General features: G+C 49.0%; 2 protein-coding genes across 3 annotated transcripts in view; one reads left to right on the top strand and one right to left on the bottom strand.

The window, feature by feature from the left end:
* LOC133777090 (C-C motif chemokine 4) overlaps positions 1–26,370 on the top strand; it is a 140,936-nt gene that overhangs the window by 106,800 nt on the left and 7,766 nt on the right. The window contains exons 1-3 of one of the 2 annotated variants that reach the window (XM_062216519.1): positions 10,403–10,482; positions 16,111–16,234; positions 21,832–21,998. The gene's annotated coding sequence lies outside the window, so the exon portion shown is untranslated. Of the gene's footprint in view, positions 1–10,402; positions 10,483–16,110; positions 16,235–21,831; positions 21,999–26,370 lie in introns of those variants that run through there. The other variant, XM_062216518.1, reaches the window with a different exon arrangement.
* On the bottom strand, positions 20,512–21,978 carry LOC133777089 (C-C motif chemokine 3-like 1). The gene is made up of 3 exons (XM_062216517.1): positions 21,903–21,978; positions 21,187–21,301; positions 20,512–20,819 (listed from the first exon to the last, which is right to left on the bottom strand). The coding sequence occupies exons 1-3, from the start codon at positions 21,976–21,978 to the stop codon at positions 20,729–20,731; spliced, it is 282 nt and encodes a 93-aa protein (XP_062072501.1). The 3' UTR covers positions 20,512–20,728.

Genomic DNA, 26,370 nt, shown 5'->3' with positions numbered 1-26,370 from the left:
AGTGTAGGGGAGCATTCCAATTTCTTTTAAATACAAAATGATTGCTTACTATGCCTAAGGGTTTAGTATGTCTTTGCCTATTCCTCCTTTGCTCATTGTGTGTACATCATACAAAAAGAGTAGTACCCTTTCAATCATATTTTCCCTCTAACATTGTGAGAAATGGGGTGGAGTTGTTCCGGGCTTGTGATTTAAGTAGCACTCTTCAGGAGTTAAAACTTCATCTGGGAGTCCTTGCTACTAGACTTGGCTCCCCGCTGCATCTGATTGTCTCCGGGATTGGGAGGCTGGGGAACGGGCGAGCGGCGCACTCACCTTTCCTTGGACCCAGTCCATCCTTGTACTGGTGGACTAAGACCCAGCACCTGGCACCCAATGTGGGGCTCGAACAGTTACTTTTCGGCCGAGGCTAAGCGGTCTCTCAGGGTAAGTGAAACCTTTATTATGGGTAATTCTATTTTTATCGACAGTAGGAAAGAAAAAAAAAAAAAACTTCATCAGGAAAGTGTGTCTTCCCCTTTTCTCTCATGCATTAGGCACTATAATTGCTGCTGGCCTTTGGGTAATTTTCTGTATAGTAATGATCATGGTGAGGGGGCTTTTCATGTTGTAATCATTCTAATGAGATAGACCAACAGCTTGGAGCAGACACACCCTCCAGGGTGAATAGTTCTTAAGAAATGGTAGCCACCACCCTCATCTGTGTCTCCCCGGGGATGGGCAGGAAGACTGCTTCTTACATCACAGCCTCCATGAAGCACCTGTTGCTGGAATTACCATAGGCAACCACAAATCACAGAGGATCTTCCAGGAGATGTGGGAGAAGCAGCAGGTGCGTGGGAGTGTGCACCTTATCTGAAGGAACAAGGACAACAGGGATTGCTCAGGACAGGCAAGATTGAGAAGTCGCAAAAAAATGGAGAGAGCATAACTTAGAGTTGAGGTTTGAGGGAAATGAAAACTAGGAACAATTTGGCTATTGTGGCTTTTTTTTCCCCCTCATTAATTTCCCTAGTCTCGTCTTTGGTTTTGTCTCTCCAAGGAGGAACTCTAAGTGAACCAAACACTCCAGATGATCTACTCTCTTCCTCTCACCCTCCTTGGGGACCACTTCCCTAATCTCTTAAACCATAAGATAGCTGAGAAAAGTAGGGACAGCACTTCTAAGTCACCTGGAGTCGAGCTCTGGGAGACCGCCGAGGCCATTCCACAACCTACCAGCACCAGTGAAACTAAGCAGGCCCGGACTCTGCCTGGTGCTAATAATCCAGTAGATTAGATTTCATTGATCTCATCTAGAAGTAGGATAGAACCTCTTTTAGCTTGCATCCTGCAGCCCAGATCAATGGCCTCCTTTTGAGCCCCCTTGAGGAAAACAACGGTGTCATTTTGAAGCCCCAGGTGATGTTCTGTAATTTTACGTGGCGGTTTTTCCAAACTCATCTCGGGAAGATGTAGCCTGGCTTCTGGCCAAGGAGCAATTATTAAAATAAAATGGAGGACAGGAGCAGAGGACCATGACCATGGTGCAGAGGAGGCCACAGAGGGCAACCCCAAGAACCTTCACGATACAGAGGGCAGAGGAGCATGGGCTCACCCGAGATGGGTCCGGGGAGCTCATTCTACCGGCCTCCTTCTAGGATCTGAAAATTCTCCCTTCCTCTTTACAGGCAGCTGTGGGCCATGGGAACATAGAAAGTGCAGGAGCTGGGGCCAGGGCTTTGGCGTAGTGGGCAAAGCTCTTGCCTGCGATGCTGGCATCCCATATGGATGCCGGCTCGAGTCCTGGCTGCTCTGCTTCTGATCCAGCTCCCTCCTAATGTGCCTGGGAAAGCAGTGGAGGATGGCCCAAGTGTGCCACCCACATGGGAGACCTGAAAGAAGCTCCTGGCTCCTAGCTTCGGCCTGGCCTACCCCCTGCCATTGCAGCCATTTGGGGAATGAACTGGCCGATGGAAGATCTCTCTCTCGATCTCAGCCTTTCTGTAACTCTGCTTTTCAAATAAATAAATCTTAAAAAAAAAAAGAAAGAAAGAAACAAATTGCAGGTGCCCAAGCAATTAATTTTAGGTTCAGTGGTGTCCTGTGGACTGTAGAACTGAGGCTTGCCTGGGATACTGAGCAGTTGAGGGTACATGTGAGTAGTTGATTTGTCAATCTGATTAGGAGTTTATGTAGAAGTTGTGGCCCATATGGATGACCAGGAATTGGCATCTCCTAGGGATCATGCTCATCTCTTTCCTGTTCATATGACAAACATGGCTGAGCTGAGAGGCTACAGCCTCTTTTTTTTTTTTTTTTTTTTGACAGAGTGGACAGTGAGAGAGAGAGAGACAGAGAGAAAGGTCTTCCTTTTCCGTTGGTTCACCCCCCAATGGCCGCTGCAGCCGGTGCGCTGCGGCCTGCACACTGCGCTGATCTGAAGCCAGGAGCCAGGTGCTTCTACTGGTCTCCCATGGGGTGCAGGGCCCAAGCACTTGGGCCATCCTCCACTGCACTCCCGGGCCACACAGAGCTGGACTGGAAGAGGAGCAACCAGGACAGAATCCGGCGCCCCAACTGGGACTAGAACCCGGGTTGCCGGCACTGCAGGCAGAGGGTTAGCCTATTGAGCCGTTGCGCAGGCCGCTACAGCCTCTTTTCAATAGTAGAATGCTCTGATGGACTTCCAGAAGTATTCTTAATCTCATTGTGATAAAGTGCATCCATTTTTAATTTATGATTAAATTGGTTGGCTTTGGTGATCTGATGAGAAATCTTCCCCTATCCCAAGTTAATAAAAATATCCTCCAGGGCTGGTGTTGTGGCATAGTGGATAAAATTGCTTCCTGCAATGCCAGCATCCCATATGGATGCTGGTTCGAGTCCCAGCTACTCTATGTCCAATCTGGCTCCCTACTAATACACCTATGAAAGCAGTAGAAGATGGCCCAAGTCCTTGGGCACCTGCACCCATGTGGAAGACCTGGAAGAAGCTCCTGGCTTTGGCCTGGCCCAGCCTTGGCCATTGTGACATGAACCAGTGGATGGAAGATCTCTCTCTCTCTCTCTCAAAATCTTCCTAGGTTAACATCTGGAAACTTTTTTCTTTTAGCATTGATATTTACAATAATATAATCCATATAGAGTTGATTCTTACATTTGGTGTGAAGAAGGGTTCAAGATTTATTTTTGTCATGTGGTTAAATAATGGACCTAGCACCCTTATTGGAAAGACCATGAGATTAATCAGGATTCGCCAAAGAAACAGAACCATTAAGTGTGTGTGTGAGAGTGTATGTGTGAGCATGTGTGTGTGTGTGTGCATGTGTGAAAAAATGAGGGAACGCCGCCTCCTGTGATTATGAAGCCTGACAGGTCCCAAGATTTGCAAGGTGAGTGGGCAAGCTGGAGACCCAGGAGAGCTAATAGCATAGTCCTGGTTTGTGTTCAAAGGCCTGAGAACTGGCAGGCCCAAGACTCAGTGTGAGTACAGAGGCAGGATAAAAGCCAGTGTCCCGGCTCAAAGGCAGTCAGGAAGGAGGAAATGCCTGTTTCAGGTAGATGGCTCAGCCTTTATTCAGACCCTCAGCTGACTGAATGGGGCCCATCTACAATTAGAGGTGATAATCTCCTGTACTCTTTTTACTTTTTAAAATGTTATTCTCACCCAAAAATGCCTTCATAGAAACACCTAGAGTAATATCTGGATTAATATCTGTCCAGTGAAGTCAACACAAAAAATTAACCATCACAGCCATCATTTTCCCATTGATCTGAAGTGTCACCATGGTGAATATATATATATATATATATTTTTCAAGCAATAGCCTTTTATTTGTGCATATATATTGTCTGGTTTTGGAATCTCTATTCTGTTCCATTGGTTTATTCTTTAGCCTTATGCCAATACCATATTATATTGCTGCAGTTTTATTAGAAATCTTGAGAGCTACTTTGTTCTTCATTGAGAGTGTTCTTCCTTGGGTATTCTTGGTATTTAGATTTTTGGTCTAAATTTTAGAATCAGTTTCTCTAACTAAAAAAATTATTCAGTTCAAAGTATTTTCTAACTTTCATTATGATATCTTCTTTGACTCATGTATTGTTTTTTAAATTTTCAAATGCGGGGATTTTCTAGGTTTTTTTTTTTTTTTGATCTCCATCTTAGTCACTATATTAAGAGAACATATTCTCATTATTTCCATCCTTAATGGCTCAGGACATGGTCAAATTTGGCAAAAATCTATGCGCCTTTATAAAGAATATGTACTCTGCATTTGCTAGATATATGCTATGTATGTTCATTTATTTATTACAACTTGCATATCATGGTTTTCAGATCTTCTGTATCCTTACTGATTTAAGTCTTTTTATGTTATCAGTTACTAAGAGAAATGCGTTACAATTTTCCACTGCAATTGTGAATTTTTCTAATTCTCATAGCTCTCAATTTGCTTTATGTACTTTAAGGCCACATTATTGGTAGCATAGCAATTAAAAGTAATACTAGTTTCTGGAAAATGAGCCTGCTACTGTTGTGAAGAAAGGACAGGGTTGAGAGAGTCTCATGAACAGGCAACACTGGGGAGCTGAGAGCTCTGTGAGGACATGGCCAACAAGGGCAGTTGTGGAGACCTGTATGGTGTTGAGCAGGCAGAGGAGTGCAGGCAAAGCCAGGGCATGACTGAGTACTCGCTGCCGCCTGCATCCTCATGAGCTCCAAGCCTCATCCGTGTCCCCCATAGGCAACCTTAGACCATGAGGAGCTCAAGACTGGGAATGACCAGGAAGGGAAGGGGACAAGTGCATGGTATCATGCCCTGAATTGCACGCACTGGGGTGCCTTTGGCCCCACAGGGATTTTGGAGGTACAAGAATAGCTCAGTTGCTCACTCGATGGGGCTGATTGTGTGGAAATGTTTTTGACAGTGAGAGGAGGTGAGAAATTAGTGTTAGAGCTGTAAGTAGATTGTGAGACCTACACATGAACAATCCTCACCCCTCTCAAGGAACAGGTCTCTGACGCTGTGCTACTGTTCTTCCGACCACATAGGGTGGCCTTTAAAGTAATGGCATAGCATTGTGGGCAGCACAAGCCACACTTAAATTATACCCTGGGTGAGAACGACCGTGACGTCACATGGATTAGAGTGCTTCTAGGAAATGGTTAACCAGTGAGGGAAATGTCGAGAGTTGGTGTCACCAAGTGGCCAGGCTTAGCTGGTAATTTCTGCCAAGAACAGATCTAACCGTGGATTACGTCATTCCCATTTCCTCTTTTTTTTTTTCTTTTTTCTTTTTGACAGGCAAAGTGGACAGTGAGAGAGAGAGAGAGAGAGAGAGAGAAAGGTCTTCCTTTTCCATTGGTTCACCCTCCGATGGCCGCTGCGCCTGGTGCACCACACTGATCCGAAGCCAGGAGCCAGGTGCTTCTCCTGGTCTCCCATGCAGGTGCAGGGCCCAAGGACCTGGGCCATCCTCCACTGCACTCCCGGGCCACAGCAGAGAGCTGGCCTGGAAGAGGGGCAACCGGGACAGAATCCGGCACCCCAACCGGGACTAGAACCCCATGTGCCAGCGCCGCAGGCGGAGGATTAGCCTAGTGAGCTGTGGTGCCAGCCTATTTCCTCTTGTTGAGTAGATATTTATAATTTTCTCCATGAGTGTTTTGACTGGACAGATGTAACAATATGATGTTGCCACTGAACTTCAACAATTTCATTTATCTGTTTGAGAGGCAGAGAGAGAGAGAGAGTGAGTGAGTTAGTGAGTGAGCTCCTATCTGCTGGTTTACTCCACCGATGCCCACAATGACCCCTGGCTGGAGGGAAACCAGGAGCCAGAAATTCGGTTCATGTGAGAGGCAGGAATGCAATTTCTTGGACCATCTTTGGTGCTTCCCAGGGTTTGTACTAGCAGGAAGCTGGAGTCAGGAGCAAAACCAGATCCTTTGATGTGGGACATTTTAACCAGCACCCTCTCCGCAGTGCCAAACACCCACACGATCTTAACCAGCCTGTTTGATTGAGACCCCAGTGGACAGAGTGGAGTAGAGGACGCATGGGCTATAGTGCCGACAAGAATGATGGGGTCGACATTTTAATCAGTTTGACTCATCAAATAATCACAGATGCCTGCGGCACAGCATCTCTGGGTTTGACACTGAATAATAGACACGAATCTGTGTTAGATGTGGGCTGTCTCTCTAGATCAGGAACTTAGATGTCCTTAGTTTTGACCCAGAAAGCCTACAGGTATGAAAATAATCTTTAGAAATAACCAAATTTATGGAGAAATTTTTATGCATAAAGATGTTTGGTACAGTGTATAACGATGAAAAATTAGAACCAGTCCAAAGTGCTATCATGGTGCATGATAGTAGTAAGGCACTAGGCTGACAGCTGAGTAAATTAGGAGGCTCTTACAAATACTGGAATGATTCGAGAAAAAGGATGTTATCTGTAAGGAAAAAAATACAAAATTCAGTGGATATCATGACAACAATAATGCCCACCCCTTAGCACACAGTGCAAAGAAGGAATGAGGCAAGCAAGCAAACGGAACTATTGTAAGCCTAGGAAAAAACTGCACTGGAAAGAAAGAAGCCCAACTGTGCCTTAGCCACTGCACCAGATGCACACCCCACGTCTCTGTCCTTGATGATGTCATTGAGTTGCCAGACAAACCCTGGAAATGCCTGTCTTTATAGTAAGGAGACGGAGAATGTTCCAGGATCTTTGAGGAAGGAGGACTCCTTTTTCTTGGGGCCAGCACCGTGGCACAGCGGGTTAAAGCCCTGGCCTGAGGCACCAGCGTCCCATATGGGCACCGGTTCTAGTCCCGGCTGCTCCTCTTCCCATCCAGCTCTCTGCTGTGGCCTGGGAAAGCAGTAGAAGATGGCCCAAGTGCTTGGGCCCCTGCACCCAATGGGAGACCTGGAAGAAGCTCCTGGCTCCTGGCTTTGGATCGGCGCAGCTCCAGCCATTACGGCCATCTGGGGAGTGAACCAGCGGATGGAAGACCTCTCTGTCTCTACCTCTCTCTATAACTCTTTCAAATAAATAAAATAAATCTTAAAAAAATCCTTTACTTTCTCAGTTCTTAAGTGTGCTTGCCTGTTTTTTGTTTGTTTACTTGTTTAAGAGGCAGAGAGGGGAAGAGTAAGCTCCCATTCACTGGTTCACGCACCAAATGCCTGGAGTGGTCAGAGGGCCCACACCAGGAGCCTGGAACTCAATCCAGTCCTCACACTTGGGTGGCAGGAGTCGAAGCACTTGAGCCATCACTGCTGCCTCCCAGGGTCTGTCTTAGCAGGCAGGAGTCAGCAGCCAGAGCTGGGAATCGAACCAGTCACTCCACTGGGACACGGGTGTCTTAATCAGCATCTGAACACCAAGATGAAGGCGCACACCCTGTTCCCCCATTGTTAAGGTTTACCGTTGTTACAAGGGGTGAATATGGCACAATTTATTCAATCATAGGTCATCTTTTAGTTGCTACAAATAAATTGTGACAAACGCCTCTGTGCAGACACTTTTCTTCATCTTTGTCTTCATAGGACAGATCCCTGACGGAGTAGTAGCTGGCCAAGGAGTGACACTGCTTTAAGGCTCTTCATTCATACTGGCCCACCATTTGGCAGTTAAGCCAGTGACTGGCATACGTAGGGGTCCAATCAGTATTTCTCAAGACTCCAGTACTGCCACCTATGGCCCACGGATGCCATCGGGACAGCTGGACGCGGTACCAGGACGTTCAGCTCTGGGGAAGAAATGCCTAATCTGCTGATCTGCTCTCAAAAGATGGCTCCAGCTGCTCTGGCCTCAGTCACACCAGCATCTTCCCTTCTTTCACTGTGGAAGCTGGTTCCCCGTCAACCACATGCTGAGCCACCCTTGCAAATGGCCTGGGCCTTGGGGTGACCCAGCGCCCTGCTGGGTGTGTGTGGGGCACAGCAGGATACCAACACCATGGTGAGAACTTCCCCCTCAGCTCCCCACCTTCTAAGGCCCGAGGCTGCCTGTAAGGAGAAGAAATGGCGCAGACCCCAGAAGGAGGCGGCAGCTGCACGCCCCGGAGCCCAGCTCTTCTGGGCCACGGCTTGAGCTCACACTCGGCTGCCCAGCTTCATGGAGGCCCCCATGGCTGCCCTCGCCGTCCTGTTCTTCCCAGGGGGCCCTCTGCTCCCAGACCTGCTCTGCCTACCATGAGTCCCTTGTGTTCTTGGGTTCCTACTCTCTGGCCATGGCTGGGAGCACAATGACAAGGTTTTTGCCTGAGATCCTCTAAAGAGAGAACTCCAGAGGGGTGGCAGAGACTCATTAGTGGGGAATCCTAAGGGGGCTCCGGCCATTCTGTTCTCCCTTTCTAGCAGAGTGGGAAGTAAGGCCCATTTGATGGATGAGAAAATGGAGGTTCGACTGGGATTTGGAACAAGAGATAGAATCTGGGTTCACATGATTCCCCGTGGTGTGGCCTCGGCTCTCGTGAATTCCACATGGCACTTCCCAAGGAGAAGTTGAGAAAATGAAATTCCCTGAATGCCCTGTAGAGAGATGTGGAGACCCCAAACCCAGACAGGTAGAGAATGAGGGCTTACCAAGGGCCACCTCCGATAAGAGATAAGCCCCTCTATAGTCACATAGCTGCCCAGGAGGGATGCCAGGTGCAATCAGGGTGCCCAGTTAAGCTCCCATTTCAGGTACACCATGCCCAGGACCCATGTTAGTGACCACCCAGCAGACACCACCTGCCTCCTAGCAAGGACTCCCAAACTGGCAGGTGGCCGAGAGCCTGGCTCAGATTTTCTGGCTCAGATTCTCTGCTTTCGGGGAAAATGTTCTCCGTGGCCATCTCCAAAGTGAGGCTTGGGAGCTGAGGGTTGCCACAAGTAATACAAATACAGACTGAATAAGATTTTAGGGTAAGTATATCCCATGCAATCTCTGGGACATAATTATACAAACAATGATCCATTGCTTATCTGAAACTTGATTTCATTGGGTATCCCGTGTTGTATCTGGAAGCCTTCCTTAGAGCCATTGTCTCTTATGGAGGGATTTATTTTCTGCTGGAGACACAGCACCAAGCAGGGGTGAGCCGAGCCTCTCAGTGTTAAATTGACATTAGAATCCCGTGGAGGAGCTTTCAAACACTCCAGTGCCGGGGTCTTACCTCCAGAATCACAAAGTTAATTGGCCTTAGGTGGGGCCTGGCATCAGTAGTTGTAAAACTCTCCAGGTGATGCTAGTGCAAGTTGTAATCGCTGACAACAGCTGTAAGGGTTCCAGGCTTGGGGGGTCAGAGGCAAAGCAAAGCCCTTCAGATTTTTAAAGGCTACCCCACCTAGTTGCTTTGGGTAAATTTCACTGGGTGGTTAATGGGAAGCACAAACTCTGTCAGAGACAACGTTACTTCTAGAACCGAGTCCTGGAACTCTGCAGCACAGGGCTGGGAGCTCTAGTAATAATCCCTTGCGGCCCGCCCCTCCTCCCCTGGGATTGACTTCAGCTCCACGTGGCCCTCTGCTGGTGAAATGATCCCAGAACAGCAGTGGAGAGCACCGGGAGGCTGGTTCACAGCCAAGGTTGATTTTTCTGTGTCACTTGACCGGGCTAAGGCTTGTCCAGAGAACTGGTAAAACATTGTTTCTGGGTCTGTCTGTGCCGTGTTTCTGGAAGAGACTAGCATTTGGATCAGCAGGTGGAGTTAACTGGCTGTTAACTCCCTGATACAGGTGGGCATCATCTCAGCCATGGGGAGCCTGATTAGAATAGAGGGCCAGAGGAAGGGGGTGCGCTCTTCGTTTGAGCCGGGGCCTCCACCTCCTGCCCTGCGACATCGGTGCTCCCAGTTCTCGAGCATAAGACTCATACCGGGACTTGGGCAGTCACCCCCACCCCCCTGCTCTCCCTCCTCTGCGTTTGCACCTGCACCGCGGCTAATGCCATCAGGCCCTCCGGTTCTTAGGCCTCTGGACTCTGACTTCAAACTGAATAAAACCACCGGCTTTCCCGGGGCTCTTGCTGGCAGATGGCAGATTGTGAGACATCTTGGAGTATACCGTTGGGTAAGCCGATGCCCATGCTAAATCTGTGTGTGTGTGTGTGAGAGAGGAGCGCCTACTGGTTCTGTTTGGAGAACGCCAAGTACACCAATCGTTTCACTGATGAGACAGCTAAAAGAAGGGCTCTGGGAAGGCGGTGGTCGGGTTGCTTCGGACGCGTTCTGGTCCTCCCAGGCCCTCTCCTCCCTATTTCTGCAGACATTCACGTTCGCTTGCAGTGGAGAACTGCGTCCGTCCCCCCCCCCCCCAAGCCTCGCGTCACTGGAGTCTGAGCTGGGCTTGCGGGCCCTGAGCAGACAGCACCTCTCTTAGGTCAGCTTTTCCTTCTCTGCTGGCAGATGCTTCGCTTCCGGAGTTCATCTCTGCCGATGGGCCTCACTGACCGCCCTGGAGGCGATCGCCAACATCCAGACTTTTCCTGTCGTGAAACCTTGGTACGAGGATGACTGCAGAATATCAGACAGGCGTGGGGTGACCGGCGTGTCTCTCCCTGGAAGTGCCCTCACTGACTGTAGCTCCTGCCCTGGGAAAATTCTACATTTGGGGTCTAATACAACGCTGCAGTTTGTATTAGGGATAGCTTAAGTCATAGGGTCGTAAAAACGGACTCAGTCCGGCTTCAATAATAAAAGGAGGTGGTTAGTTCACGTTACTGAAGCTTCAGTAGTAGCATTAGCGTCAGGCAAGGCTGTGCCCGGTGGCCCTGGGGTGGCACCACAGACACTTTGAAAGCTTCACGCTCGGACGGGTTGCCCTTTGCAACTCCCGACACAAAGGGGACCGGAGAAGAGGAGGTGTCCCTAATAACCGAGGTTGCTATTATTGGCCTAGCTTAGCTTAGGAACCAAACTCTTAGCTCAGAAGTCAGCAAACCGTGGCCTGTGGGCCATGCAGACCCATTGCCTGCAAAGCACTAAGTGTGTGCATTTTGGAATAATTGAAAACAAAAGAAGAGAAACTTGAGGCACATGGAAACTGTATGAAATTCCAATTCCAGTATCCATAAAAATTTTACTGGAAGTAAAAGTTAGCCTAAGGCTAACGTTTAGCCTAAGGCTATTTTCTCATCACAGTAGCAGAGTAGTGTGACAGACCCACAAAACTATAGCACTTACGTTTGACCCTTTACCGAGCAAGTTGGCCAACTTCCTCCTTATCCAACCTTTGTGGCTGGGGAAGAGGACTCATCAATTCGTTTGAACTGAGTAACTTCTTTAAAAAAAAAAAAAAAAAAAAAGATTTATTTGAAAGCCGGAGTTAGAAGGAGAAGCAGAGGCAGAGAGAGAGAGAGAGAGAGAGAGAGAGGTTTTTCCATCCATTGGTTCACTCTCCAATTGGCCACAACGGCCAGAGCTGCACTGATTTCAAGCCAGGAGCCAGGAGCTTCTTCTGGGTCTCCCACATGGGTGCAGGGGCCCAAGGACTTGGGCCATTTTCTACTGCTTTCTCAGGTCATAGCAGAGAGCTGGGTCAGAAGTAGAGCAGCTGGGACTTGAACTGGCACCCATATGGGATGCCAGCACTGCAGGTGGCAGCTTTACCCCCTATGCCACAGCGTCAGCTCCCTGAGTAACATCTTTAACAAGAAATGGTGACGGTTTCAAAACAACACAAACTACAAGAGGGGATGGTTTTTCAAATATTACTTAGGACAAAAGAGAAAGATCTGACCCCCAACAAGTGCCTGCCAAGTGTGTCTGACTCTCTTCTATCAATTCTGCCTTTATGTGTGAAGACAACCAGTGGCTTGCCTGTGGCCTGTGTTACACTACATATTTTCTTCCCTAACGTGGGGGTGTAGTGTGGACTCCCCTAAGAGCCAGTAGCTGAAGAGATTTTTCTTATTCAACACTCTACTCCATTTGAAGGTAATAATAGGCTTTGTTTTCATCTGTATTTTCCCAAGTTACTTTATTGGTTGAAAAAGGATTAGGGTTGGGATATACTTTCCTGGCCTACAAATGATGGCCGCTTCCCAAATCGGAGGCTAAATGGCCATGAGGGACCAGCAGCTGGGGCCAGACCGTGCTCCCAGGGCCTTCTAGACGCAGGAAGAGGAGTGTGGCCGGTCTGCTGGTGCCCACCCTGCTGGAGGCGAGCCCATTGCTTTTAATTCCTCTTGGAGTCCCATGAAGGGGTCTCATCGGGGGACCACGTGGAAGCTGCAGGGCCTGCAAGCAGTCGGACAGCTAAGAGCGCCGTCAACGTATCTTTTTCCGAGCCAAGCTGGGCAGGAGAAAAGAACACAGGAGATAGGCACGGTTGTTGGGGTAAGTTTTCCATTGGAAAACTGGACGTTGCTGAGGTTGGGCCTCCTTCCCAGGGACAACCCACAGAGGTCGGAGGAGCCCTGTGTCCCACTTGGTTTGGGGAAGAGCCAGTGTGTGTGCTGGTTGTGGCACAATGATTATTGTTTTTTAAAAAACGCTTATTCGAAAGGCAGAGAAACAGACAGAGAACTTCTATTTGCTAGTTTACTCCCCAGATGCCATAGTCAGGGCTGGGCCAGCCTGGAGACAAGAGCCGGGAACTCAATCCATCGAGTCCAATCGATGTACTGAGTCATTGTCTACTGCCTTCCCAGGTGCTCATTAGCAGGAAGCTGGAATCAGGAGTGGAGCCGGGACTCAGAGCCAGGCATTCTGAAATGGAACCAGTGGGTGGGAGATCTCTCTCTCTCTACTCTCTCTCTCTCCCTACCTCTCTCCCCCCCTTACTCCCCTCCCTCTTCCTTCCCTCCCTCCCTCTTTCTCCATTCTTTCCTTCCCTCCCCTTCCTCCCCCTCCCTTCCTCCCCTTTCTCTCCTCCTCTCTTTCAAATAAGTTAAGCTAATCAGTTAATTTAAAAGGAAAGTGAGAAGATATTTCAGAACCAAACTAAAGACTCAGCACACTCCAGCTCTCCTGAACATATTCGGCAGTGGCGGAGAGGAGAGAATATTTAAATTAAATCTGAGACTGGGGTTTTAAACAGAAGATTGTAGTGGATATAAACAAAAAATGATGGCTCTGCCCAAGACACTAAGGTGGAGCCAATGCTAGGAGAAAAGTTAAGCATATTCTGTTTATCAAAGTCGGAATGAGTTAGGATTATACCTGTACAACAAACCAGCCCCCAGTGGGTTATCAGTAAAGAAGATTCCCACCTGCACAGAATCCAGAGCAGGTTAGGTACTTGGCTCCCACGTCGCATTGATTCAGAACCCCCTTGAGGCTTGTTGAAATGAAGGTTCCTGGGCCCCACCCGAGGGCTGGGGCTGCAGGTCTGGGTGTGACTCAAGGTTCAGCTTTCCCAGTGAGCTTTCCGGTGACGCTGCTGCCGCTGTCCGTGACACACTTAGAGCAGAACTGATCCAGGGGTGACTCGGAAATCAAGACTACTCCCATCTCATAGCTATAGACTCTGGAATGAGAAAGAAAGCAGGAAAGACACATTGCTTTCAACTGTTGTGGTTCAGAGGTGACATATCACATGTATGCTTATGGTCCGTTGGCCAGAATTAGCCATTCTTCTGCAAAGAAGGGGAACAGATGGATGAATCAATGAGCACCAACATCTCTGCCACTTATTCTTAAATAGGTTAACCAATGAAAGAGGCTCAGCCCATTCAAACTTGGGCTTAGAACTTGGAAGCTTTTGCTTTTGCTTTCCCCTGATTAGTGTTTATCTTACGTTTGAAGGAGCCATGCCCTCCTCATGCTGTCAAGATGTGAACTAAACCCTAGATCTGTTGGACACAGTGAAGTTCGTGGTCCAGTGGTACATGTTGAGAGGTCATGGAAGAAGGAATGAGCCTGGCTTTAGCCAGGGCAGAGATGGCTGCTGTCCTCATTCCTGGCAATGCCCCCTCACCGGTCATGAGTATTTTCTTCTGGCATCAGGCAGGGGGAAGGAAGGGGAAGGTGTGTAAAATGGAGCATGGGAGGAGCCCTGTGTTCAGCTATGTGTGTGGTTAGTGGCTGGCAAAAGACAGATAACCCTGAAGTCAAAATGCACCCCTAGGAGCCAGACAGGAGAGGTTTGTGGCTTTGATCTCATGAAACACTGGATCACGTGACATCCATGCGCATTCCTACAGTTCTCTGAGCTGGACGAAAATCTAGATAGTCTAGATGAGGCTCGTGCCCTCACTGAGTCGCTGATTCCAGACGAATAGCACACGTCGGGGGGGGGGGTGGGTGGGTCGTGGGACGACAAGCTGAGCGAACCAAGACGCAGGCAATTCTTAGAGTAAGCTCCCGATTTTTAAAATCTTCCCTTTGAATTAAAAGGTCACACACTCACGTGAAAATCAAAGGACAGAACACACAAAGAGGCGGTCTCCATGATATAAAAGTCCTATTTGCCACAAGCAGTTATATTTAACTGGCTGGGGTGCATCACATTGTATTTCTTAGGTTTATATAAATAGAAGTCTCTTTTACCAAAGCAAAATATTATATGCACTTCTATAATACATGGTCATGCTGATACTTGGGTGGTTACAGGTGCACATATGAAATGCGTATTTTCTGTGCCTTTACGTTAATAGCATAGGTACTTTTAGCATACCTACTTGATTATTTTCAGTGCTTTCATACTTATTAGATGGCTATAATATGATAATTGAAATTATTTCTCTTGAAGAATTTATTTTTGTAAATAGAGCTGCAAAAAACATCCATGTGTTTGTACCTTTGAGTCTTTAGATTCCTACAAATAAATTACTACAAATCATACAAAGTAGATTGCTATAAACAAATTAGATCGAAGAGCACGCACATTTTAAAATTTGCTAGAAACTGTCGTTGCTTTTCAAAACCTGGTGCAGCTACATCTACACCAGATACACAACGTTTCTGAGGTAACCATGGTTGTATAAAATACCGTCTTTAGCCTCCAGGAGTATGTAGCCATGGCACCATTGTCCTTTCTTGCTGACTTGCCCTCTCAAGGTTTGCCACTGTCTCCCCACCACCAGTTTTCAGACCAGAGACTCTAACCTTATCATAAGATAAGAGAACCACTCAAATTTTAAGACTGGTTTACTGAAGGAAAAAAAGGGGGGTGGGGAATAACGTTCTCTACATATTTGTTGGTTGGATGGTTTTGAATCAACAGCCCCTAGCACAGAGCTTAACACAACCACTCACACTAAGTAGGCGTCAACCACAGTGAGGGGCAGAGGGCGGTGAGTGTCGGGAGTGCTCGGAACACATGGAGCTTCTCCCACATTACAAAAATGAAGCAGTCTGAATGAATGCAATGTGATGTTAAGAAGAGTCCCGGAGCGTGGTTTCTTGGAACCCGGACACGGCGAAGGGAGATACAGAGAAGACACTTCTCTGGGGTTCTGGTCCCTGCTCCTTATTCTGCCCACAGATACAACTGATTTCTTGGTGCTTTTGCGTCACTCAGGGCTTCAACTCTGACATCAGTGATGTGTTGGGCACCAGGACATGGTGGGATTGGCATACACCTGCCGGGCCCTTCAGTTTGGAAAATGTGAAAAGAAAGACCTATAAAAAAAAGCAGGAATCAACCTTGGAACCCTCGTGTCATACTACCCCCTGCCCACCATGCCTCAGGGAGCCAAAGGGCAGATCCCTAGTTCTTCCTGCAGTGCATTAGGGGAGCTTGCCCCAGGGTCGCTGCCGCCTTGTCCTCCACCTTGGGCAGCTCCTCCTCAGCTTCCTGCAGCCCCAGGCCAGGAAGCACCTTGTCCGGCTCCCTGGGATGGCCCCCGTCCACCAGCCCTTCCCTCGCACTGGCTGTTGGCTTCCTAAGTGATCTGCCATGCTGCCAGGTACCCACTGGGGCTCTAGAAAAAGCAGATGCCTGGGGACCTGGGACAACTCTGAGCGAGGGGGCAGCCCGAGCCCGAGTCACTTTTCACTGAGCTGAGTGAGCCGGCTCCTGAGCCCAAGAATAAAGTTAGAACAAAGGAGACAGAGGCAGCACCAGTGAGGAGCAATGATGGGGCTGAGGAGAACTGGGAGGAAATAGGTATTTCTCATGGCACCCATTTCCCTCTCCACTCTTTCTGCATTAATCTTAGCTTTGCTCTCTACCTCCCTCTGCAGGAATTACTGCTCATTGAACAATTGCCTCCTGTTCCAGCTGTGCTGGGTGAACTTAAAACGGTCCAAGAAGAGATCTTTCCAGCAAGAGAGCATCTCTGTAAGTCACCTAGGATATGGAAATGAGGTTAGTTTATTACTCCCCTGACCACTGGGAAACAGTGTAGCTGGCTTCTGCCTCTTGTTGGAAACCCATTCAAGTTTCAATTTCCCCAAACAGGACAACCCTGCCCTCAAAGTATAAAGAGTAGAAACCAAAAACTCTTTCGGAAAGAAAAGCCCCCCATGAGGTACTGAACACCTGTGTTTCCAATTTGTGGCCGCTGTGTATGGTGCAGCAGTGAACATGGGGGTGCAGGTGTCGGCTTGACAGACTGGCGTCCTTGAGCAGAGGGCACAGGGCGTTTTGGAAACCGCTGATTCACTTGGACACCTCTGTCCCGTCCCCTCTGGCCCTGTGGTCTGACCCCAGCCAGAGAGTTGGGGCAACAGCAGCAGCAGGAGGCCCAGGAATGCAGTCATGGTGGAGAGGAAGAGAGGGAGGGCGCAAGAGTTGGGGCAGCACAAGGCCAGCCTTGGGCAGCCCCTGCTGCCAGCTTCCTCCTGGGGTCCGAGCTGTCTTCCCTTCCTTTTGTGGGCGACCCTTGGGAGATGGAAATTGGGGGTGCTGGGAGAGGAAGTGAGCACAGTTGTGTCTTGTTGACTTGCTACAAGGCGAGGGGCTCTTGGGTAACCACAGACTTGGGGGGGCACTTGCAAGAACAGTCCCAGCGCTCACTTGACTCGGGGCTGTGTACGGGGAAGTGGTTTCCACAGCGCGGGGAGGGGAGGTATGGGTGTCACCCTGGGACCACATGTAGCTGGCTCTGTCTCACCAGAACTCTGTAGTCGCAGTTTCCCCTGACGGAGCAGAAACTTCCGCGTTATTCCACAGCTGCCTTAGCCACACAAATGTGCATATGCAGTGATGCTGCCCGTCTCGAGCAGGACACCCCACCTTACGCCCTACCCAGGTGGACAGAGCTGTGTGGACAAGCCCTGGCCTGCAGAAGCAATGAGAGCTCCACCTGCCTCTCAGACATCCACTTCTGCAAGAGGCACTCACCCAGGGCCCCAGGGTGCCCTGTCTTGCCCCAGACAATGCCGCCGTCTGGGTGAGTTAGAAAGAAAAGAGGCTTGTTTTGGCTCCTGGCTCTGGTCTACATCTGCTGAGGGTCCTCTTGCTGACTGAGCCTTGAGGTGGCTCAGGGCATCACGTAGCAGAGAGAGGGAGCGTGTGTGTTCTGGTCTCTCTCCCTGTTCTTACAGAGTCACCAGTGTTCAGCCACGTGGGCCCCACCCTGATGACCTGGTGTCATCCTGACTGTCCCACCTATAACCACTGCACTTCTGTCTCCTTAGAGCTCCCGATGGAACGCTGGTTTTGATGAGGACATTGAAATGATAGCAGGCACTTTATAAAGGACATAAAGATGTTTGATGTGGGTGCTAAGATGCATAAAGAACCTGAAAGCATTCTTAGCCCTTGACGAAGAAAGTCCATGTCTGCCTCCTATGTAAAGAAATTCAGAAATGGGAGGTGGGATTATGCACAGGAACATTGAGTTTCCAGCAATTGAAAAGTGGACCTAATTTAAGTCATCTACAGTATGGAAATGACTAAGAAAATTGCAGTATCTTCACTAAAGGGCCGTTAGGCTGCCTTTGTAAGCAATGCAACGACATGGGAGATGCTTATGCTATAATGATAAGTTTTTAAAAATCCAATGAGGCAGGTGTTTGGCACAGCAGTTAGGTCACCACTTGAGGCACCCACGGCCCACAGTGGAGTAACTTATTGGAGTCCTGGCACCTCCGCCTCCAATCCAGGTTCCTGCTAATGTGCAGCATGGGAGGGAGCAGACAGTGGCTGAGATATCTGAGTCTCTGCCACCCATGTGAGAGACTTGGATGGAGTTCCACGTTCTCGGCTTCAGTGGGCATCTGGGGAGTGGGCCAGTGGATGGGAGATCTCTCCCTGTCTGGTTCTCTCTCTCAGTCCCATGTAATCTGTTCTGAGGACAGAGGGGGAATGGAAGGAGCAAGCATGAGGCGTCCCTGTCATCCACCCCTTTGTCTCTCCAACATTTTTTTTTTTTTAAGATTTATTTATTTGAGAGGCAGAGTTACAGAGGGAGGGAGAGACAGAGAGAGAGGTCTTCCATCCACTGGTTCACTTCCCAGATAACTACAACAGCTGGAGCTGGGCCTATTTGAAGCCAAGAGCTTCTTCCAAAGGGGTCTCCTATGCCAGTGTGGAGGCCCAAGCACTTGGGCCATCTTCCTCTGCTTTCCCAGGTACATCAGCAAAGAGCCAGATGAGAGGTGGAATAGTGCTCATATGGGATGCCGCCCTTGCTAGTGGTGACTTAACCAAATCGCTGTGCCACAACGCTGGCCACAGCGTGCCTCCAGCTATAAAGGACTCCTCTTCCTTTGTCAATGAGTGACCTCTGCTGAGGACGCATTGTTCTAGGTGCTCCCTTGTTTCCCCCTGCCCTGGTCTTCTGCTGATAGCAAGGAGGGTGGGTGGGGCTGTGCAGGGCCGGTGCTACCCTTTTGGGATGTGGAGTCCCATTTTCTGGTGGCCACCTTGATACCATGAGAAACTACGTGTTTCTAGCCTCAGAGTTGGGTCGTAGTCATTGTTAGGGCAAGAGGAAGAATACCTTCATAAAAATAAATGCATGTGTGATTTTCACCCATGGTTTTTGAATCTCTCCTATATTTGCTCAGTGTTCATTTCTTGTAGCTGTAACTTGGGCAATCTACTAAATCGCTGAGCCTTTCACAGTAAATCTATAAACAGAATCCTGCTCGACATAAGGCTGCGTTTATCTCCCTTCTCTAATCTTAGCCATTTACTTTGTGGAGCACGAATTCTAGAGAAACCATGTAAAATATACCTGCTACCACACAGAAAAAGAGTGGAGAATTTGATTGACTAGTTGGTCTCAGCCATTAACATGCACCTGGTAGACTTGGCCAATATCAGTTCCCAGGGTGGGCTTTTGGTGTAGTGGTTAAGCCACCATTTAGGATACCTGCAACCCCCATCAGAGGGCCTGGGTTCAAGTCCGAGCTCCACTACCAATTCCAGCTTCCTGCTAATGTGCACCCTGGGAGGCAGCAGGTGATGGCTCAAGTACTTGGGTCCTTGCCACCCACATAGGAGACCTGGATTGAGTTCCAGGCCTGACTGTTGTGTGCATTTGGGGAATGAGGCAGCAGATCAAAGAGCTCTCTCTATGTGTGTGTGGCTGTCTCTCTTTCAAACAAAGATTTAAATCAATTCCCAAGTTCAATCTTAAAGATTCTGACATGAATGGCTTATCAATCATTTCCTGTGGTTTAGTGATAGGTGGATCAAGTTTTGGGAGAGAATTTGGTCAGTGGTTAAAAGCATGATCTAGGCCAGCGCTGTGGCTCATGAGACTATTCCTCCACCTGCAGCGCCGGCACACTGGGTTCTAGTCCCAATCAGGACGCTGGATTCTGTCCCGGTTGCCCCTCTTCCAGGCCAGCTCTCTGCTATGGCCCGGGAAGGCAGTGGAGGATGGCCCAAGTGCTTGGGCCCTGCACCCGCATGGGAGACCAGGAGAAGCACCTGGCTCCTGGCTTCGGATCGGTGCAGCGGCCATTTCGGGGGTGAACCAATGGAAGGAAGACCTTTCTCTCTGTCTCTCTCTGTCTAATTCTGCATGTCAAATAAAATAAAATAAAATAAAATAAAAGCATGGTCTATAGTTGATACAAGTCTAACCTGGGAGCTCAATCATACCCTTTCCCTGCTGTGCAGTCCTGTTAAGTTGCTGAACCTTCCTGAGCCCTGGTTTACATTTCTACACTATTGCATGCCTAGGATTAAGTAGACAATGTGTACCAAGCACTCAGCCTATGAGCCTAAAATATGTTAGCACTTGTTATTGAGAAAGCTTGATTTATTATACATGTGCACCACAGAGTACTCTGCTTAATGGGCTCCATTGGAGTAATCAATTTCCTAGAGCAGGTGCACTATGATTTGACTCATGAAACAGTCATGGTTTCCACGTGCCGTAGCAGTGCCTGTGGCGTAAAGTGGAGTGACTCTGCGGTCAACCCCCCAGGGCTCCCAATTTCCCCCTTTCTTCCTTTTTTTTTTTTTTTTTTTTTTTTTTTGCTTCTTAACCAGTGATTTAATTTGCCAGAAAAACAAAACAGACTCCACTGCAGTTTGCTTTTCCAATGAGCATCTTTATTAGCTTCCACCGCCTGCTGGTCAGGCTGGAGACTTCAGCACCTCCTCTGCCTACAGCAAGCTGATGGCTCTGCTCAGCTGTCGCCTGTCACAGTGTGAGCCAAGGGGAGCAGACGAGGGCCGAAGGGCCCTGGGATCACACGGAGCTAAGCAGTCACAAACAGCATGACAAAAATAAATTACAAAAATTAAATAGTATAAATAAATTCATATATAAATTAAGAGGGTCCCAGAGTATGACTGTCCGGCAGCCGCAAGCCCATAAGAGAGGTAGCTGTGGAGGTTGTGGGGGTGTTTCTGGGGCCATCCAGGGTCACCGGGTTCCTTGCAGCTTCCGGCCTCTCAGGGATTCAGTTCCAGGTCATTGATGTAACCCTGGACCCAGGCCTTACTGAGGTCAGCGCACACCTGCCGGCCTCTCTTGGTTAGGAAACTGTGGAGAGAGATGGAGGATCCACGGTGAGGAATCTGGCAGGCAGGTGCTGGGCCCGCACCCTCTGTCCTGGGCCACTCAGGGATCCTCTGTTTCTCTCTGTCTAGACAGCATCTCTTACTAAGTCAGGGGGGTCCCTAGAGGCCATTGCTTCCTCCTCCGTCCCATTCCTTCCCTCTGGCTGGGGCAGCCACCCACTCCCCACCCCTACCCTGCTCCTTATTCTGCACCTACCTCCCAGATCAGACCACACCACAAGGCTGGGCTTTTCCGGGATGGCCCGGTGGCCTGGCTCTTGCCCTAGGGGGCAGCCCCAGGGCAGACCCCCCCTACCTCCCCAGAGGTGGTCAGGGGAATTGGCACTTACATGACACCTGGTTTGGAGCACTGGCTGCTGGTCTCAAAATAGTCAGCTATGAATTTGTAGGGAATCTGGCGGGAGGTGTAGGAGAAGCAGCAGGCGGTCGGGGTGTCAGCACCAACTGCAGAGCAAGGGAGGGAGTGAGGCTGAGTCACGGTTTGCTGACCTCTGACCCCCAACCCCCGCCAGGGTGAGGACAGCAGCCTTGCTCAGGGTGGGGGCTGGGCGCCCAGGGCACTGGGGAAGACAATTTTGCCTAAAAAGTCCCTGTCTTGACTTCATTTTTGTATTCTCCCCTCTCTGGGCCATTCAGATATCTAAGCAATCTATTTTCTTATCCGGTCTTTCCTTGGAAGTTTGGTTCGGGAAGAGAAGCCCGAGGGGTCTGTCATGGGACAGTGGCAGGCAGAGCTCCTGGGGAGACCCAGGGCTGGCTGGTGCATGAACAATAGCACCAGGAAGCCACCAGGCCTGGCTCCTGCCTCTTGCAGGAGCCCATTTTCTCCCGCTCTGTGCTAGGGACCGTGACTCTCCTAGTCCCACCCCGACTCTCAAATCTGGGGACAGGGCAAGCTAAGAAGAAAAAGTCTTGACGAGAAAGACCAAGATGTTTTGCATCCCTTCTAAAAAAAATTCTCTTTTCTCTCTTAGAGGCCACAAGAGTTTGATGTGGTCTGAGCGTGGCCGGAGAGGGGGACGCCCACCCCAGCAGACGGACTCACGTGGTGTGGAGAAGACCTGGGTGCTGAGAGCCATGGCGCACAGGAGGACGGCGAGGACAGCCCCGGAGACCTTCATGGTGCCGAGCAGGTGACGAGGTGGGTTCGGGGGTGAGCAGGACAAAGAGGGCTTGGGGTACTTGCGGCTGCCTGTGTCCCTCTGCCCTCTGAAGCCATGTCCCCTTCTCTTTATAGGCAGTCCTGGCGGATGGGGAAATGGAATCTGGGGGTGAAGGGGAAATTTTTAAGCATAGTGGTGTTGTCACGCTGGGAGTTGCACAACTCAGGGTCTCGGGCGACCACAGGGGTTCAGGATATCCAAGAATAGCATCTCAGGGCTGTAAGTCTCAGCTCTCAACTCATGACTTGCTCTAGCTTCTTGGGGCAGGCAGTTTCCCCTGTGAGCCCGAGAAGGGGTATGTGCCAACCCAGTGCTATTCTTAGCTGCTCGCTTCTCAGAAGAATTGGTTAGGAACGGACGCTCCGCGTTGTCCCTTTCCCCAGAACTGAAACTCCGGGCTGCCTCAGCCGACCTAACCGCATGGAAGGGGTAGCTGGGGAGTGACACTGGCTCCCCTCTCCCCAGGCGGGGACCTGAGTACGGAGTCCCTGGCTGGAGGAAGAGGAAGCTGAGCTCACTCTCAGTCACCTGTCCATTCATCAAATAGTCATGGAGTGATGAGGACCCTGGGTTAAGCACTAGCTGAGGATCTAGGGATACTTGAGATGTGGGTGTGAACGTGTCAGGAGCTTACAGATGTTCCTAGAGAAAGCATTTCTAGGAAAGAGTTCAGTGGAAACAACCCAAATATGGAGACATCTTCAAACACAAAGCTTTCTGAGTCAGCTTCGTTTAGAGCTATAAGACAGAGACCCAGACTCTCCTCTATCAGGAAATGTAAAGCCAAATGTGTTATATCAGCTGGAAGGTTGACTGAGTAAAGCCCTTAAAGTGAATGAGTGGCGTAAGTACACTCATAACCAGTGGTAAAAAAGGAAGATAAATCGTACAAGATGGGTTGTGCAAATACATACACACACGTACAGTCATGCATTGCTTAATGGCAGGGGTCTGTTCTAAGAATGTGTTGTTAGGCAAACTGTCATGGTGTGGGCATCCTGGCATGTGCTGGCACACACTAAAAGGGCCATCATGGCATCAAGTGGTGTAGGCTGTGGGACCATCATCTATTTCATCATGGACAGAAACCTCGTTATGTAGCAAGTGACTGTATTTATACGAACTATGCTTTTCCATACCAACCCTAGGTGTGGAAAAAATCAAAAGCACTGGAAAGAAATGCCCTAAAGAATTAATGGCATTTATATCTGCGTGATAGGTCTGTGGATGATTAATTTTTTTTTCTGATTTTTCTCCTTTTAGTTAGTGAAACTATTAAAGATGTGTTTGTGCATTCATCTATGTATTTGAAAGGAAGAATGACAGAGACAAAGAGATAGAGAGAGATTCCATCCACTGGTTCCCTCCCAAATGGCAAGGGTTGTGCCAGGCTGATGCCAGGAACTCAGAACTCCATCCAGGTCTCCCACAGAGGTGGCAGGAACCCAAGCACTTGGGCCATCCTCTGCTGCTTTCCCAGGTACATTGGCAGGGAGCTGGATGGAAAGCAGAGAGGCTGAAGTGAGACTGTCAACTTCATGGACAGCCCACAGATGCATGAGCACACTTTGTTATAAAACACTCACAAAATCATGAGTTGTGAAGTACATGCTGTCAGTTGTTTAGAGAAGTTTCAAAAACAATTTGTATTCATTTGTGAGGAAGAAATACCCAAAACAACTGGAGCCAAGCCAGGCCCCAGGAACTCAGTCCAGGTCTCCCATAGGGGTGATAAGAACCCAACTGTTGGAGCCATCACTGCTGCCGCCCAGGTCTGCATTAGCAGGAGTCAGAGCTGGGAGTCCAACCCAGGCCTCCCACATAGGAAGTGGGTGTAAGTGGGTGTCCTAACTGCTAGGCCAAACGTCTACCCCTAAAGAATTTTTTTGTTAAATAAATTTACTTATTTATTTAAAATGCAGATATACTAAGGTTTCTGCCCAATGGTCTTTTCTAGAATGGAGTCATGGTGTCTCATTTCTCTGAATAAGTCTAAGGATCCTATATGATACTGACATGAGTAATGCCAAACTTGAAGTAGGTTTTTTTTCCCCTTTTATTTATTTGAAAGAGTTACAGAGAGGTAGAGACAGAGAGAAAGAGGTCTTCTGTCTGCTGGTTCACTCCCCAAATGGCTGCAATGGCCGGAGCTGAGCCAATCCAAAGCCAGGATCCAGGAGTTTCTTCCAGGTCTCCCATGTGGGTACAGGGGCCCAAGAACTTTGGCCATCTTCTTCTGCTTTCCCAGGCCGTAGCAGGGAGCTGGATCAGAAGAGGAGCAGCCGGGACTAGAACTGGCGCCCATATGGGATGCCGGCACTGCAAGTGGCAGCTTTACCAGCTACGTCACAGTGCCTGTCCCTAGATTGAGAGTTTAAAAAACAGTTCTGTTCCTTATTGTTTTATGATTTTATCATTAATAAGCATCTACCACATTTTATAATGAGAGGTAGATTTAGTTCTTTTTAATGGCTTGGTCCTCTAGATGTCCCCAGACTGTAGGCAGGTGGAGTATGTGAACAGGTCACCCCAGCACTCCACAGAAAGTGCTGAGAATCCTCCGAGACAAGAAATGAAAGCTCAGCACACCGCGAGGAGGGAAGCCTTGCACCAGAGACTGGGGAAGAACGCATGGAAGGCATTGGAGCTTTGGCTGAGTCTTGCACACTGCACAGGACTTGAACATACATGGTTGGGCTGAGAGGTGAGGGTCCAGTGGATGGATGACTGTGGGGTCAGAGGGAAGAGGGAGGAGCTCTGTGGAGCTACCGAGCATTATGGGTATCCATTTGGATGATGATGCTAAGTTGGGGCCAAATCTGAGAGTTGATTATTAGATACTGGAGGGCGTGGAGGGCATGAGATGCCAGCAAAGCAAGACCCTGCAGGAATTCTGCCCCTCCCTGGTGCCTGTAGAGGAGTTACTTCTTCTCAAACCCAGGCTTCCATCCTGTCCTTAGGATGGCTGATACGAGCCATGAGGGAGGCAAAGCAGAGGCAAGACCAGGGCAGTCTCACTGGGACTTTGACTTCCAAATGTCTTCCCATATTGCTGTGGATTCCAAAGAAGGGAGTCTCTACCACTTGTTTTATTCAAAAGTCTGCATTACAGATGATGCCACCTTCTCTCCATCCCTCAGTGGGTACCCCAAATTGCATGACCTCACTTTTGGGGCAACCCCCTTCACACTTGTGATTCAGTTGTTGAGAGTTGGCTTCTATGAGCAGGGGAGAATAAGAACAGGAAGTGGAAACTGCTGACTCGGTCCAGTCACTTTTCTAGTAGTGGCCCCCATGAATATGGGGCTTGCCCAGTGCGTTTAGCTAGCTATGCAATTGAATTGTCTGTGTCATTTTCTCTTTAAAAACGTTGACCATGTCCTGTTGATTTTAAACCAAATTCAAAGTCTTGTGGGTTGATTTGAACCAAATCCTAGTACATGATGGTTATAACATGATGAATCTCGACACACTCTCTATTTCTTAAAATTTTGCTCATTTTAACAGAGGTGATTTATTGCATATGTAATTCTATCTTAGTGTTTATGTATTTGTAAGACTTTTGGTATCAGTCTCAAAACCGGGAGCTAGCCCTCCACCATGTGCTTATACTTGGATTGGAAAATAGCATGCTTATGTCTAAAATATGTGCTTGATTTGCATATACTCGGTGAATAATGTAAGGGAGCCTTGGAATGGTTGCACTGCAGGTGCCTGGGATATGTCCTAGGTGGCGAATTGGTGTTCCCAAGGGAAATGACTCACCTGGAGTCACACAGATGGAATTGTCTCACACTACTTATCAGCTTTTCTCCAACTGCAACTACAATGCCTGGCACTTAGTGAGGCTTAAAAACTAACTATTTGGTATTTGTCCAACAATGTGTGTTGCACCTCAAGTCGCCCTGTGGTGTTAGAATACTAATGGGGGCCGGTGCTGTGGCTCAATAGGCTAATCCTCCACCTGTGGTGCCGGCACACCGGGTTCTAGTCCCGGTCAGGGCACCGGATTCTGTCCCGGTTGCCCCTCTTCCAGGCCAGCTCTCTGCTATGGCCCGGGAAGGCAGTGGAGGATGGCCCAAGTGCTTGGGCCCTGCACCCGCATGGGAGACCAGGAGAAGCACCTGGCTCCTGGCTTCGGATCAGCGCAGTGCGCAGGCTGCAGTGTGCCGGCTGCAGCGACCATTGGGAGGTGAACCAACGGTAAAGGAAGACCTTTCTCTCTGTCTCTGTCTCACTGTCTAACTCTGTCTGTCAAAAAAAAAAAAAAAAAAAAGAATACTAATGGGGAGGGGAGGACAAGAAAGGCCATGGTGTCAAGGTCTTGACCTTGGAGGGACTACCCATGAT

This window comes from Lepus europaeus, chromosome 18, assembly GCF_033115175.1.
Source record: "Lepus europaeus isolate LE1 chromosome 18, mLepTim1.pri, whole genome shotgun sequence".
Taxonomy (NCBI): domain Eukaryota; kingdom Metazoa; phylum Chordata; class Mammalia; order Lagomorpha; family Leporidae; genus Lepus; species Lepus europaeus.
Note: the sequence above shows the minus strand (reverse complement) of the source record. Positions and strands in the feature narration are given on the sequence as shown.